The sequence below is a fragment of the Oenanthe melanoleuca genome, chromosome 1 (assembly GCF_029582105.1).
Source record: "Oenanthe melanoleuca isolate GR-GAL-2019-014 chromosome 1, OMel1.0, whole genome shotgun sequence".
NCBI lineage: Eukaryota > Metazoa > Chordata > Aves > Passeriformes > Muscicapidae > Oenanthe > Oenanthe melanoleuca.
In genome coordinates, this window is record NC_079333.1 from 80,075,522 (window position 1) to 80,091,550 (window position 16,029).

The following is a 16,029-nucleotide window of genomic DNA, read 5'->3' on the forward strand; positions in this document are numbered from 1 at the left end:
GTGATCTTGTATATTTTTCTATTAGGTTCTATAAGTTTTTTAATATTTCAACAGAACTGTAGTTTTGTTGTGAGAGTAAAAATAGGTCAGAATTGTGAAAGGTGTGGAAAATTTCTTTCTAAGTTAATTATTTTTTAAGATAAGGAAAAAGAAAAATTTCGTTATTTGCCTTCTGCAACATACCTCAAATTATGAACTTAGAGTACTTTTAACAGGTTAAAATGAACATATATTCTAATAAGTGACTTCTAGGCATTCTTTGACTGTATTATTTGGAGAGGAAATGGAGCCAGAATCAATATGAAGTCAAGGGACAGAATGGAAAACATATCATAAATAGTACAGAACTGAATCCTTTGAACTGAAAGCACTAACTGTTACCTTAAAATAAATTGCAGATGGGGATAAATATTCTTTTAAAATTTATTTTTAATTCATATGAGCATCCACGCTGTCAGTTCTCTAAACAGAATTACACCTAATTTACATTAGTGTGAAACAAAGAAATGAATGAAATCAAGTCTATAAGGTGCTCCACAGCATGTATGTCCAGCATACTCGTTTTTCATCCACATCCATTTTATATTTTGAGCTTTTCACTCTGTTGAAATGGTAAAGCTGCAGAACTTCACTTAATCAAATACCAATAATGGATGCACACAACACAGCAGATGCTCTAGACATTTAGATTATGTTGTTCAGCAATGGTTATTTCTTTCTAAACCTATAAATGCCTCTGTGTACATTATAAATGAACTAAGAGGTACATTAAATGCAGAGGGGGATTGGACTAGATTTTTCTATAAATATGTGTAGGCATGCAGCACAGCACCAAAATGGTCTTAATATTTTTAAGTGCAACTTTTTTTTTTTAAAAAACTGAACCAAAAAAAAAAAAAAAAAAAAAAAAAAAATTCCCACCCCTAAATCCCCAACCCCAACTATGCAACCTTTTAGCAGTTGCAAAAACATCAGGTTTGAAATGTATGTAAAAGGGTGTTTTGTGTTCGAATCCTGAAAATCTGCTTTGGAAAAGGAAATAAAGGCTTGAAACTGAAAAGCAGAGCCAGAGAAAGAATTAATTTTCCTGTTATTTTTAAGAAAAAGCCTTAAATCAGCTCATTAAATTATTGTTTCTGTAAAAATATCAAGGAAAGATTTCTATTGTTGGCAGAAAAATTACTTCCACAAGTACAAAGGTAGAAATAAATACTCATAAGTAAACTTTTTTTTAGCTTTAGAATGTGGAAAGCTACATATTGCATCATGATATTAGCCATTTTCTCCATAGCATCTATAGGAATGACAGATGCTACAAGAGTAAATTCTAAGCTCTTAGCTTTAAAGTTCTATGGTCCCCTCATGGATTTCTTGCAAGCAATGGATGTTAATATTGTCAGAATATGTAATAGTGGCTTTCATCATATTTAGTATTTATAACTTCAGTGCCTGAAGTCCTGCTTTCTCAACTCATTGCACTCTCTATCCCTTTAGCTGTTAATCACTGTTGGAGAAATCAGTGTTACTGCAGGAGCTGTCTCTATTAGATTTTCATTTTTGGTGTCTCTGCTCCCCATCTTTTATCAGTCTATATTAGTTTCCTGTATTTTATTAATTATTATTTGCAATACAGTTTCAAACTCAGACACTGTGGATACCCAAACCAGTTTTAGAGCTAAATTTTCAAATATTTTCTTTAAAAATGAAGAAAAAGGAAGTATTTTATTTGTTATTAATCACAAGAGCCCCTTTTTCTTCCTGCACAGCCCTTATTTCCTCAGCATGAATCATGGATCTTGCCCACAGCCTCCTCATCCCCACTGTCCTCATCTTTTAATCCTTTCTGGCCCTTGTCCTCTTGTTCTTTGTTACCTTAGTCACCAGGGACTGTGCAAAACAGGCTGCAAGAGCTTCTGCACCCTGCAGATACAGGATGATGGGAGATTGTCAAGCAAGAGGTTCCAGTTAGAAACTGGAGTGCATTTACTGTAAACAATTGTGTTCTCCAAACTTTTACCACTGTAAACACACAGGGTAAAATCTATTTTGAGGCAGCTGTTTGCCTCTGTGTTAGCATCAAATGTCTAAATTAAGCACTCCTCCTTGTCAGTGGGTCTCAGGATATGCTATTCTTCAGAAAGCAAGCTGTTGAACTTCATTTCTTCAGGAATTTATTTTATTTTATTTATTTTATATTTATTTTGAAACTGATTTCATTTTATATATTCATAAAATACAAATATGTTTCTGATAAAAGAAGATGCCTCCTTTCCTGTTTAATTCCCAATGATTTCTGGTTTCAGGCTTACCACAAATATGAATATTTTCTTACTTCACAATTCTACTACTCTACCTCTTGAAATTTTTTGTATATTTCTTTTAACTCTCTTTACTTGGTCATACCTTAGTTTTTTTGTTTGAAGTTTGTGGGCTATTTTCTTTCTGGTTTTTTTTCATCTTTATGCAATCATCTATTCTTTCATGAGATATTAATTCTCTTGAAAATTATTTTCTTCAAATATCAATCTGTTCCTTCTTGGCATTTCAGTCTCCTATTCTCTCCCCTTGTCCCAAAGGAGAAACACATTCAGCTTCTTCAGCTGCTTTTGCTTTGATCTAATCTATAGTATTTTATAGACTTGTTGAAAATCACAAAGTATTTAATTTTGTTCTTGAAAGCATAAACTGAACAGGAAATTCAAAAAAGTACATGTTAAAATAAGAAAGAAAGAAAGAAAAAGAAAATGTTCCAGATTTGCTTTTGTTGATGACAGCTCTACTGTCTGACCCTTCAGGATTAGTGTGAAATCATGGTTAAGATAGGTTACAAGTATACTTTCACATTGGTCTACAGGGACATCTGCTGCAAAATGTGGATGTACAGAGTTCTATGCTGATGTTGCTGTATTAAATCAGTTTACAATGTATTTTCAGACAGGCTTTTTCTATTTTTGATCTTTAAAATATGTATATTCTCTGGAATGAAAACTTGAAAACATTTTTTAAAAAAAAAAGCTAGAAAATTATTTAATTTTTATAAGCCCCTGCTCTGAACATCTTTGTTCTTTCAGCTGAGTGTGTTTGATCCTTTGCCTTCTTTGAGTCCCATGATTTCTTTCAGAAAAGCACTTTCCTGTGTAACTAAGGTGATTGTTTGTAGCCCATTAATTGAATGATGTATCATTTCTGGTCATCAGGCATGGCCAAGGAAAAGTCGTGCAGCTAAAATCTCATTGTCCCCTGTCTGTTAGATTAGTTAGATATCAGATAAATACAGTTAGATACCTTTGATTTCTCACCTTGTTCCTGTTTTTGTCTACACAAAATGGGATAATATACTGGTTATGCTAAATATCTGCCCATCTATATTTTAAAATATCTGTTAAAACATTAAAGCGTGTCTGGCATTTAAAAAAGATTTTTGAATTGATAAAGCTCTCATTTGTAACTATTAACTACATATTTGCAGCCATGTTGAAGCTGCATTCATTAGAAATATGTAAGGAGGAATGCTAGACATCAATTATTAAAAGATAGAGCTCATTAATTGAAATGAATTAATTACTTTTCCTTCATAATATATTTGTTTTGTGTTGTTGTTAAAATGCAGTGTTAGCTGTTTATGATACTTGAATGAGCAGAAGCAAATGTGAAAGTAATTGCATTTTAAAAGCTATTTTGTAAAACATTACATTTAATCAGGAGAAAAGGCAAAATAACATTTATTATACTAAACTAATTTTAAAAATTGGAAAAAAAAGAAAAAGAGATACCAATAGCACATCAAATAGCAGAAAAGTGAAACAAGCATCAGAAAATCCAGAGAGCCTCCATAGAACTTACCACAAGTGATATTATTTAGCTTCATACTCTGTCTTGTATTTAGCCCTAAGAAAGATCTTGCCAGGATCTTTTAAATGGCATTTTAATGATCTGACATCTTGAATGACATTTACATATACATGTCCGTATTTCTTCTTAAAACACAAATACTTGAAAAGTGCAAGATCTGGCCTTAAAAGCTCTAGTTTCTTACTAACATGAAGTATGGGTTTATAATCACAATTTTCATTACTTTAATGGAAATGGATTGTGTCAGTTTCTCTCCATATTACTTTTCCATTATTAACTAATTTAAATTATGAATAAACATCCCCTAAGTTTAATTTCCTTAACTTATATCAGAGTGATTTTTAATAACATTTAACCAGCAGAAATTAGCTCCAGAGAACAAAACTTATATGTGGTTTTAGTTTGACCATTTTTCTGTCATTGTAGGCTGGTTGAACCAGTGTTTCCTGGCAGGAAACATCTTTACAACTGGAATAAGTTGTTATTACTGCAGTTTACACTTGCACAGTCCAGATTTTGTATCAAAAAATATGCTTTATAGAGGGAATAAGAAAAGAGGAGAAATGGTCATTTGGCTATTAACATTTAAGTGATAGAAACAGGCTAATCTTGAGGGAGATTTGTTTTTTCTGATAAGAAAAGTAACAGAAAATGTGACTGATCACAGTAGTGATCAGCTTAGTCAGCATGGCTTCTCACTTCCCATCCATTCTTGTATTGATCTGTCTTTAGATACAGACTGAGAAGAGTGTGGATTAGAATGTTCCCACCTCCACATATGTCCTCCCAAAAGATTGGCAGCAAAGGAACAGAAGAAAATCCATAGCAGTTATTGGAAAAGACTGTGTAAAAAAGGAAATAATAGCTGATGCACTCCCTGGCCTTTGTTGGAGAGAATATATTCCTGCTTCTATGGATTCCATTTGTTTTAGGATAAAAAACTGTGAAGGGGAATTAAAACAGTGCTTTAGAGGTTGCCAGAAAATTAGGGACAGATTATCAGAAAAAACCTTATGCCTTCCTTAATAAGAGTCTAAGCCATAACTCCCTGGGCAACAATAAGAATTTCCTCTTATCTGCCCCACTGTCTGGGGGTGGTAGGGAGTAAAAGAACCCAGAACTTTTAAATACTGGGACTCTGAGGGTTGTACAGAACCTAAATCAGGGTAATGAAACCTGAACATGAAATGCAGTAATAAAACTTACCTTAAATAGAAATCTAGCTTTGTCAGGAGCAGTTCTAACCTCATCTGCCCTGGGCAGCAAGTGGTTTTGGATCTTGTTTGGAGTCCCCATAATGTAAAAGTCTATTTCCCCCCATACGTCCCCTGAAAACATGCACTATAATGAGGGCACTCTTGCCATGCCCACAAGAACTGGTTTTAGGACATGAACTGAGGGTGTGCAGTAAAGTTTGCTGAGTTAGATGCTGGATGACTGGATTGAACAAAGAGATCCAAACACGGGACAGATCCGTCTGTCCTGTCTCCCAGAGCGAAATATTCAACAAGTGGTACCCTAGATATTCTTCCAGAGAGATCAGTCTATTATTGAGCTTCCAGTTAAGCAGTACAGACAATTAACCTTTACTGTCATTCCCTTATGCCTTTCCCTAATTTAGGAGGAGGCTGTGACCTCTGTATATTTTGATCTTCAGTGCATTTTGAGAAGCTCAAAGTTACTTTCAACCTGCTGTGCAGGAGCATTGTGAGTGGTTCCTTATGAGGAGGATTTTATCAATACCCCCAAGGCACCAGATTTTCTACTGCTTGTGTACAGTAGAGCCACTGCCAACAATGAGGAGGCTCTAAAAGCACAGAGCCAGCACCAGTAAGATAAATGAGTCATTTTTACCTAGCTACAGTAAAGGAAAGGAAGCTTAAAGGAAATAAAAATTTGTAAAATAAGGAAGGGATGAGTTTCAATTAAAACAAAAATGCAATATAATAGCAAGAAAAATTCTCAGCTGGATAACAGCTTGATATAATAACAATTTTGTGCTATTAATCCAATATGAATATTGATTTTACACTGACTATTGCCTGCCTAATTGTTAGATCTATCTTGGTAGAACTCTGGCTGTGCTCTGAATATGTGTGCTTTAAAGAAAACACTTATTTTGGGCAGTATGGTACTTCAGCAACATGTAAGCTGTCTTTAATTAAAAATGAAATAGGAAAGAAATTGCCACTGGATGGTGCTGCTCACTATTCTAAGGACTAGGTAGGATTGTCTGCTTTAAAAGGTGTTGTCAGGCTCCTCTTTTCACAGAATGCTATTTTTTTTTAAATAATACGAGTCATATTTTCAAACTAAATACAAAAACTAATTTTCAAATGGCTGTTTGCTATTTTCTGTGCTGTTTAAACTTAATTTTGAACTGTATTTTGTTCAATTTGTGAAAGACTGGCAAATACAAATGTTTTGCCCTGGCTTGCATACTATGTATTTTGTGGATTGGTGTGTTTCCTTTCTGTCTGAGAGAGGGAATAGAACATTAGATTAGCTTAATTGAATGCTACCATTCAGCTTCTACCCTGCCTACGGCAACCAGAGGGGTAGAGAGCCATGAAGTCTTAAAATTTTAACAAGGTTTTAGAACACACATACACTTCTAATGCACAAAAACAGGGATGAAAACCACTCAGTTCTTTCTTGGGGCCTCAGATGATGTTTTCCTTCAGCAAGAGCAAGGGCAAAAGTAAACGAAAAAACTGAAAGCGTAGGGGGCAGGCTTGAAGGGAGATGTGATGACATGATTTAGAGAGGAAAAAAATTCAGAGAAGAAAAGTGGAGTGAGAAAAGACAGGAGATACAAGGGATGAAAGGCTCTCCAGAGAAACTGCTGGCTAGAGCAGAAAGGTCCCTGCAAAGGTAATGCAAGTGCTGCAGCTTGCTCTGCTGCTGTTCACAGTGCACAACTGTACTTCTCTATGGTTGAGTTAACCTACTATTTTAAGAGGGCTGACAAAAATTCAGACAGGGAAAGTAAAATTTCATTATTTGGTCCATGTAATTTGTTTGCTAGAAACACTCAGTCTTATTAGTATCAAGAATGCTGAGATAACTGGGAAAATACAAATGGTGCCATTTTCTTCAGTTTCAGAAAATGTTCTGAAATTGCAAATTGAATTGAGGTCTATCAGTTCTCACAAATATCTTTAGGGCACAAAGAATGAGGATGTGCTTTGGGAATGATATCAAAGTACTTGGAGTGGATGGAATCAGCAAAACCTGCTAAGGTAGGTGCTGGGGAACTGGATTGACCCTTGCAAGACTGAAAGCTTGTTACTAGGCCAGCCTGTTGGCAAACAATGGCTTTGATCATGTTGGTCCACAGAAGCAGTTTGGTTTATTTTCTTCTAGGCTCTTTACTGGCTCATAACTATATCTCAACTTAAGTCTTATAGAACATGTTTAGCTTAGCTAAATTTTACAGGAATGGGTGCTTTGGCACATAAAATTGATCACCATCCTCTCTTTCTGCAGGGCTCACCTTTCTGTTAATGTGACAGGGCTTAAGGCCCTGGTTTACAGAACATGAGTTCATTCATTTCTCTATGTGCCTGTTCACTTCTATAACAAGACAAAACCCCAAAATTCATACCAAGTACAGATTTGCTTTTATAATTTGACTCTAAGGGGCTATCAAGCTATCAGATGTTACTGGATACTACCTTCTGGAATTTTCTGGAGATACATAAAACTGATTTTCTTAACATCAGAACCATTCCAACATATAGAGTCTGTAAAATATCTGCTTACGACTGTAGCAATATAGGTATGGCAAACTTCTCTCTTTTTTATGATTATGATAGAAATATTAGTTAGGCATGATGTTATACCATTTTATCCCTCTTTACCTTAATATTGTGAGGTGAGAAGTTATTTCAAAACAAGGCTCAGCAGTCATTTCGACCCTCATCAAATAGGATTAAACCCTCTTCTGGGTCCTCTGTCCATCATCTGTACAAATGATACTTCCCTTCTTCCTACCTAGTTCTACGTTCTTTTCTCCAGCTTCACTTTTTCTTCAAGTTTCCAAGGCATGAAAATTAAATAGTTTGTTTCATCTCATGCATGAAGGGTATGTTTGTCTTTGCATCATTCAAGGGCCACTTTGAACCAGTTAATCCAATGTTCCATATCAGGATGAAGCTTTAGTCATTCAGATTCCTCTACAAACAGCAAGCAGTGATAAAACTGAGGCAGAAAACTCATAGACTCTGAAAAGATTGTAAATTGTGCCCATTGCTCATTCAAAGCCTTTGACAGAGCTATGGAGTAACAAATATCTCTGCATAATCTAGAATCAACTTATAGATTTTTGATATAGAAGAGGGGAATGGATTAATCTGGTAATTTATTCACAGAAAAGGATTTTATTTCTTAAGTCTCTTTCTCTCTCTGCATTGTTTTATGTATAGAAAGAACTGATGTCAGCTTAATGCAGTTACTTATTCACATAATTTCAAGGCTGCCTATCCTAGGCAAGAGTCATAAGATATCCTTACTCTGTATTTCTTAGCTTGTTCTAGTTAATGTGCTGTTGTAGTTTAACCCACCCAGCAGCCCAGCTTCAGGAAGCCACTTGTTCGCTCCCCCACCAGATCAGGGAACAAATCAAAAGGATAAAAGTTAGAAAACTCATGGATTGAGATAACGACAGTTTAATAAGGGAAGTGAAAGCTGCGCATGCAAGCAAAGAAAAACAAGGAAATACTTCACTTCTTCCCATGGGCAGGCAGGTGTTCAGCCATCATACAGAACAGTGACTTGGGAAGATAAACACCACCACCCCAAATGTCCCCACTTCCTCCTTCTTCCCTCCACTTTATACACTGATCACAGTATCATATGGTCTGGAATATCCCTTTGGTCTGCTGGGGTCAGCTGTTCTGGCTCACAATGTCCCATGCATCCATGATCATCATGGCAGTGGGAAAACAAGAAAAGGCCTTGGCTCTGTGAAAGCCCTGCTCAGCAATACCAAAAACATTTCTCCATTATCAACCCTATGTTAAACACAAATACAAAAATATAGCCCTCTACCACTCCTGTGAAGAAAATTAACTCTACCTTAACAGAAACCAGCACACATGTCATAGGGATAAAAGTGAATACAGACATTTTCTTGGACACTGTATAGTGCTACTTTTAATCACTTTCTATTTAAGACAATAATCTTATATGGTTTTTTATTGCATAGCATTGTATTAGAAAGTGACAAACTGTTGCCTTCCATGACTTTCCCTAAGGGAAGTCATACCAGGACTTCCTCCACTGACATTAAAACAGAATAAGTAATTTGGCACACTATCTGAGCAGAATGTCATAGTTGGGTGCTTTCTTTCCTTAGGGTTGTGTAGATGTTCAGAAATTACAAAATTTGCTACAGAATCAATGGTGTTTCCATTTAAAAATAGTCATTTAAGGTTGGGTATTTGTCTTTGGAAAGAGCTAATTGAACATGAATGCATATGGAATATTATTTCCACAGTTACAGGCATGAATATTTATTGTGCAAAGAATGAATAAGAATGCCTGCTGGTACTAAGATGTGCTAATGTTCTAAATCCACAGATTTCTCCAGTCCATGCTCTTAACTGCTCTTGGCCACATATTTCATGTAAATAGCTGTACTATAATATTGATTCACCACTGATTTCTTATAAAAATGAGTGAACTTTCGGTCCAGGATATTTTTTTTTCCCAAACAAGACATACTTATGCACAGTGATGCAGTTTTGACATATTTTGACTTATAAAAATGAGATTAATTTTTAGTCTATTGCTTTATTGTGTCCAAATTGTACAGTTGGCCAGAAATAAAGCAAATTTCTATGAATTAAGAATTTGGTGCAATTTACCTTTGTAGTGTATCTTGTTTTCTGTCATAAGCCCAAATTTTCAGTCATGTTGCTCAACAATTAGGAAAAATTACCTAAACTTTAAAGCTAAATTACCATTGTTTTTCTGCAATGTCTGTTTTTGATTTCAGCTTCTGGTGCTAGTTAGACTTCTGCATTAATTTTCCAAAATGTGGGGTTGCTTGATCCACTTATTTTGATCTGCTTAAGAGTGAATCAAATATGTGTACACATGAAAGACAGCACTTTCATCAGTAACCTGCTAAAACAACTGGAATAGTCCAAGGCAAAGCAGACCACAAAATTTGTAAAATATATGACAACAAATTACAAGATAACTCCTTCAAGGAATGTGACTGAGGAGCACATTTTCAGAGGCGTTCAGGCTAATACTGTCTTGATTATCTTTGGGAAAAATTGTGGAAAAAACCTCTTCCACTGCTGAGGATGTCTTCTTTTAATCCAATAAGTCCTTATTAAAACATAGCAAGGAATAGATACAAAACAAAAAGTCAGAAAAAAGCTCTCCTAGGGTAAATTTTGCTTCTCTCCCTCCTTGTCCCCTGGGACTAAAGAAATAAACTAGAGACTTATAAAGTCTAAGAGGGATTTGGCTGTTTATTTTATAAGCTCCAGCTATTCTGGAGGTAGGTGAAAAGTACATAAAACCTGTATGAGGTTATAGGCTCGGCAATAACTGCATCTTTGTTGAAATGCAGCAATGTTGCTGCCCTATCAAATGTAAATTAGTTTATCAGTAAAATAAAAATGTTTAATAAAACAGGCTTCACTGGAGACAAAATGGATAATAAACGAATAGGGGCTGCAGTTGAAGCTTACATTAAAATCATTGACACTCATCTTTCAGTTGCAGTTTATCACTTATAAAAAAGGACTTGTGGAAATAAAATGTTTGGTATGATATATCATTTACCAAATATCTTCAGAAACATGTTTTAGAAATATGCATGTCCTGGGTTTCAGCTGGGAAAGGTATACTCTAAAATAGCACCCAGGAAATATAATTCAGTTGGCTTCTAAATATTTTCCTTTTGCCTCCTGGAACACCATGCAAGATTTAGTGTTTGGAATTCAGAATAATTTTTATAATGATGCTGTTGCGGTCCACCAAATGATTTGATTAACTCAGTGCAAAAATTCCAAAGCTCTTTCAAATAGATAAATTTAAACCTGGGAAAGGTCTAGGCTTTCTAAATCCAATTTGCATTATAGTTCTGGAACTGTATATTGTTAATTAATATCAAGTAAAAAGACTTGTGGAATAAATTATTTGGGTAGCTTTAATCTCAATTTAAAATGAACTCCTGAATTAAGAGTATGGAAACTATTAGAGTCAGCATTCAGCACATTATATTTATCACACAGCAGGCAATCACAAGACAAACTTTCTACAGAGAATTATGAAACAAAATTGCTACAGTAGCCTTTCCTAGTATTTGTTTATTCTGAATTGACTCTATCAGGTTGCTATCAACACATCTATGTTGCTGACACTGTTGTTTAACTCTTGCAGCTTTAGGTATTTTGATTTTTTATATAAAATACTGTAAATATCCGCTCCCATTTTTTTCAATTTCATCATCTCTTAACCTTGTAACGTCCTGTATCACTGAGGTCTAAATGGAATCCTGCTTTTTAAAGAATGAAATCTGGACTGCATTGTTTTCAGTAGCCTGTGTACTAGTATTACTTTGAAAAAGGTGAGAACCCTGTCATTTGTTGTTGCAGTAAGATAGTACTGCCAGGTATTCTTCAGACAAAAATAAAGGTGATGGTGAAGACATCCTTTTAGCAAAGAGTTTATAAGGTTTGCAGTTGGAATGGGAGGTGGGAAGCTCTAGCATGCAAACTAATAAAAAAAGCTTTGTGTCTTCCTCCTCATCAGTTCTGTCTTGCTCATCTCTGTGGTCATTGCACAAGGATATGCGCTTTTTCAAGTGAGAGAAGGATCAGATGAATAGAGATGATTTCTCACTTAACCTTTAAAAATGTCTTTTGATTCAGAGGTCCACTAAATCTCTCAGCTTTCCTGAGAATTCTTTCTCTGTCCTAATTTAATTCTGAGCCCTTTCAATCCTCTACCTGAGCTGTTGTTTATGGATACCCTTCAAGATTCATCCTGAAAAGATACTCATCCTCCTGCCAATCTTCAAAAGGGTTTGGTCATCTGTACTATTTTTCAAAAGAAGAATAATGAAATTTTGCTTGATATAATGCCCTCCAAATATGCATTAGATGGAATTGTGGTTCAAAGAATGTCAGAACTCATAACCTGCATCTCTTAACTTCTACATTTATAAGTTTTTAAAAATACCTTTGCAAATATGTTATTTGTTTGGAGTTTATTTTCTGTGAAAAGAAAATTAATCTATTCTTTCCTAAACCTTTCTAAATATCAAATTTTGAATATTTATACGTCTCAGAGTTTACATAAGTGTTCTTTCTAGGTTTTACTTTACTTTATGACTTTCATTTGATAGTTTGCTGGAATGGAGAGTTGTACATTTACCAAGATTTTTGTAATAAAGCTTTGCACCTTGTTCATTCTTCAGGATATACTTTTGTATATCCTTCTTGAAAAACCTCCAGATTGAAGGAACTGACAGATGACTTAATTTTTTTGGTTTCCTTCTGCATAAATTAAAGCAAACTTCACCTATAGGTGACAGCAAACTCTTGGAAACTGAAAATACAGTCAACTCAATGCCAGCAATTAAGTATCACAACAGTAACAGCAGAAATGCTTATGTGGAAATATGCAAAAAATCTGTAGCTAAACAAATCTCAGAAAACCTATCATATCTTTTTGAGAACTGCAAAAGAGCTGTCTAGCATGGGTGGGGATTGCATGAAGAGAAAACCTGCGGTTTGAGGACAGCTGAGGATTTCCCTGTAGCCTACACTTGAGCTTTGCTCTGGTGAGGCTGATCCCCTTCCCTAATGGACAGCTCTGCTTGGCATCTATTATTGGAGAGAGCTGTAAGGTCTAATTGCTGCCAGCCTAAAGAACTATGGAATGTTATCAAATGCTCCCCACCTTTGCAGAATCAGGAGGGCCATGTGTGTGCTTCCATATGCAGTGAAATGGGAAATAAAAGATGAACTAGTGGGTTATCACACACATTTCTGGTGGGAGCTGTAATCCATGCTCTGAGCAACTAGGTCATTAGGGCATAAAAATCTTGGTCTGATCTTCTGCTTTGTGGCCATGAATAGGTTATTCTTCAGTGGGTTTTTAAGGAAAACAGGAGAAGGAGACATGATTTTTTTGACTCTTGATTTAGTAATTTATATATTTATTTTTCTAGTAATTTGGTAAATTGTTTAGTTCTTTTCCATTTCTGTTAAAACTTTATAATCAAGGAGAAAAAAACCAGCCAAATCTTTCCTTTTTTTGCTTTTGCTTTACAAACAAGGGAGGAGGGCCTTGAGATGCTCTCATCCTATTGTTCATTATTAGCAAAATATTTCTTACGAAATCTGCAGCAAATGAAATATTTCTAGCCTGTTTTATTTCTTTCTCAACAATAATTTCAACTTGTGTTGGAATAATATTTAAACACATTAATAGTGAAAGCTGGTAATTAGATTCAGTCTTTTGTAGTGCGATTTTCATTAATTACATGCTTACTTTAGCCGAATTATTTTACACAATCTGTGATCTTCCAGACACAGAGGATTAAATAACTACAGATGAGTTCCTGGAGAAATAAAGCACATTTCCAGGGCATGCTCGCTGAACAAGTGCCTACTAAGAATGAGATGGCATGCATCTTCTTTCCATGGGATGTGAAGAGAAGATGAAGACCAGGCTTTTTGATCCTTAAGATAGGGAAGATGAATTGCTTTCCTTCTTGGGTCACCTACTGGTAAATGTAAGAAACTGGTGCTCTTCTCTATCTGGATATTAGAGATGAGATTCCTAGCAGGGTTTGCACAGGCAAGGCTTTAGTTGGTTGTTTTTTTTTAATTTTATTTGGTGTTTGGGGTTTTTTTGTGGGTTATTTTTTTTTTTTTTAATAGCAAAGTAAGTAACCATCCTCTGGTCAGAAAAAAACCCACAAGGAAGCCAAGAAAAGTATTGTCTATATGAGTTTTTATCCTTCCCCCCTCTCCCAGTTTTAGTGGTAAGGAGATGCTTAGAGGAGTCTGTGGTCAATTCTTGCCCTTTTTTGCAGATTGTTCACAGGACCCTTGCAGCCATGCTGGGCTCTTTGGCCGCTTTAGCTGCCTTAGCTATTGTTGGGGAGGTAAGTTATCAGTGTTCCCTTTGTTTCTGGCGGTGGTGTCAGGTATTATTAATTTCCATGTTTGTCCAGTTCTAACTGAGCACATGGCAAAGCAGAGAAGAAAGAGAAATGGTAGGACAGAAACTGAGGTGGGAAAACAGGTCAGACTAATGTATAGACAGCGAGAGTACAAAGAAGTCAGCTGATGTTTTTTTGCTCTGATTTGCAGGAAGCTGACTACACCATTTTCAGCTTAATCCAGCTTTAGTTTAACACTGTTATTTTCACTAATGTTAGGCTACCAAGCAAACCTAAGTGGAAATACATTGCTTTGTACTACTCTAAATAATTGCATCTCATGTTTGCATGTTCCAACCCTTTTGCTTCACCTGCTGCTTACTCTTAGGTGATGAATAGTGAAACTTCAGATTGATTTTCTCAGTTGTTCTCATAACCACATCATTACTATGTTCCCTCTAATTCCCTCCAGTTTGTTCACAGGTGAAGTTGGATGTTTTTGTTCTCCTACCAAAATGGAAACTGCAGTGTACTATGTAATTTGTTTATCTTTTATTTCTGTAATGCTATGTGAGGAACAACTAGACTAACCACTAGCCTGATAATGGCCCACTTAGGATGCCAGCAGTACTTTGAATTAGTAATAACAGTAATAGTAGTAATGGCAATAATAAAGAGTCCTCTTTCTATGTAACTTGTAGGAACACTTACTAATTTCCTTCACATTTATTTAAATGGTTCATCAATTAAGTGGAGCTTATAAGTCATAACTAATCACAATTTAGGTGGTATTCACTTGTAATTGTATTTTTGATTGCAGAGGCCAAGTATGGTCAAAGTAGTGGAGTGGATTGACTATGAAACACTGGCATTACTGTTTGGAATGGTAACTAAAACATATCTTTTGCTCTAAATGTGCCAAAATAACCACATTCAATATAGAGATGTTTCCTTTTAAAACATTTTGTTAATTGTACTTTACTCAGACAACTTACAACAAACATTTGTGTCTTAAGGAATTTATCAAAAAAGATGAGGATCAGACCTCTGAGGGAGTCTTTTGAAAAGCTGATCTTTTTTTTTTTTTTAAATCTGTGAAATTGTATTAACATGCTAAAAACATCACTGGGATTTATAAACGGAAAGACCCGTTTAAGGCCCAAGTATTATCACTCTCATTTATCTTTTTAATTTTGTTCATTCAAAACCTGCCTCAAAGACACTCTGATGGAAGAGTGGTTTTCTGTCTTACTGTTATGTCTGAAGCTACAAAAAAAGCAAGCCAGAAATGGAGAAGTAATATCCGATGAGATTATAATTATATATTATTTTAATCATTTTGCCCAGAGCTATTTGTGGTAAAAAGCATTGTCTAAGTGCTATTAGACTCTAACATAAAATGTACAATGTAAAGAGAAAAAATTACAATTATCTGGTTTTTATTCTGAGCTTTTCTTATTTCCTGACACTGATTCTTGCTGCTTGCATTCCCCACAGAAAAAAAAAAAAAAAAAAAAAAATTCTATCGAGAGCAATGACAGAAGGACAGGAGATCTCCCAGATGTGGGAAAATGCAAGCAATTCTTGAAGCCATTATCTTCTATGCTCTGTAGAGCATTACAGCAGAGAAAACACACTTATTAGTTTTTCTTGATTAATGATATAAGGGGGATATGTTGAGTACTTAATGTATGCTGCTCACTTAGTCACTACATATAAAATTCAACCAGACTTGTATGACATTTACAGACTGCGTATGTTCAGAAGTATATTTCACCATATGATGCATTAACTAGAGATATCTGGCAGCTGTAGTGAATATTCTAATAGAAGGGTGATTAGATTCTCAAAGCTTTGTCAGATAAGAAGTCCATTTATCAGGATCACAAACTGCTTTGCTTTAGTTTCGAGTAATAATTCAATTACTTTTTTTATATCAGTTCCAAGTGATTATATTTTCTTCATCTTTTGGTAGATGATTTTGGTGGCCATATTTTCAGAGACTGGGTTCTTTGACTACTGTGCAGTAAAGGTGGGTT

The 16,029-nt window shown here is 35.2% G+C and overlaps 1 protein-coding gene across 2 annotated transcripts in view; it reads left to right on the forward strand.

The window, feature by feature from the left end:
- The window catches only part of OCA2 (OCA2 melanosomal transmembrane protein), a 183,289-nt gene that overhangs the window by 61,119 nt on the left and 106,141 nt on the right, over positions 1 to 16,029 (forward strand). For both annotated transcript variants that reach the window (XM_056489564.1, XM_056489573.1), the window contains exons 12-14: positions 13,922 to 13,993; positions 14,811 to 14,876; positions 15,966 to 16,022. In XM_056489564.1, coding sequence (XP_056345539.1) covers positions 13,922 to 13,993; positions 14,811 to 14,876; positions 15,966 to 16,022 — 195 coding nt within the window. The remainder of the gene's footprint in view (positions 1 to 13,921; positions 13,994 to 14,810; positions 14,877 to 15,965; positions 16,023 to 16,029) is intronic.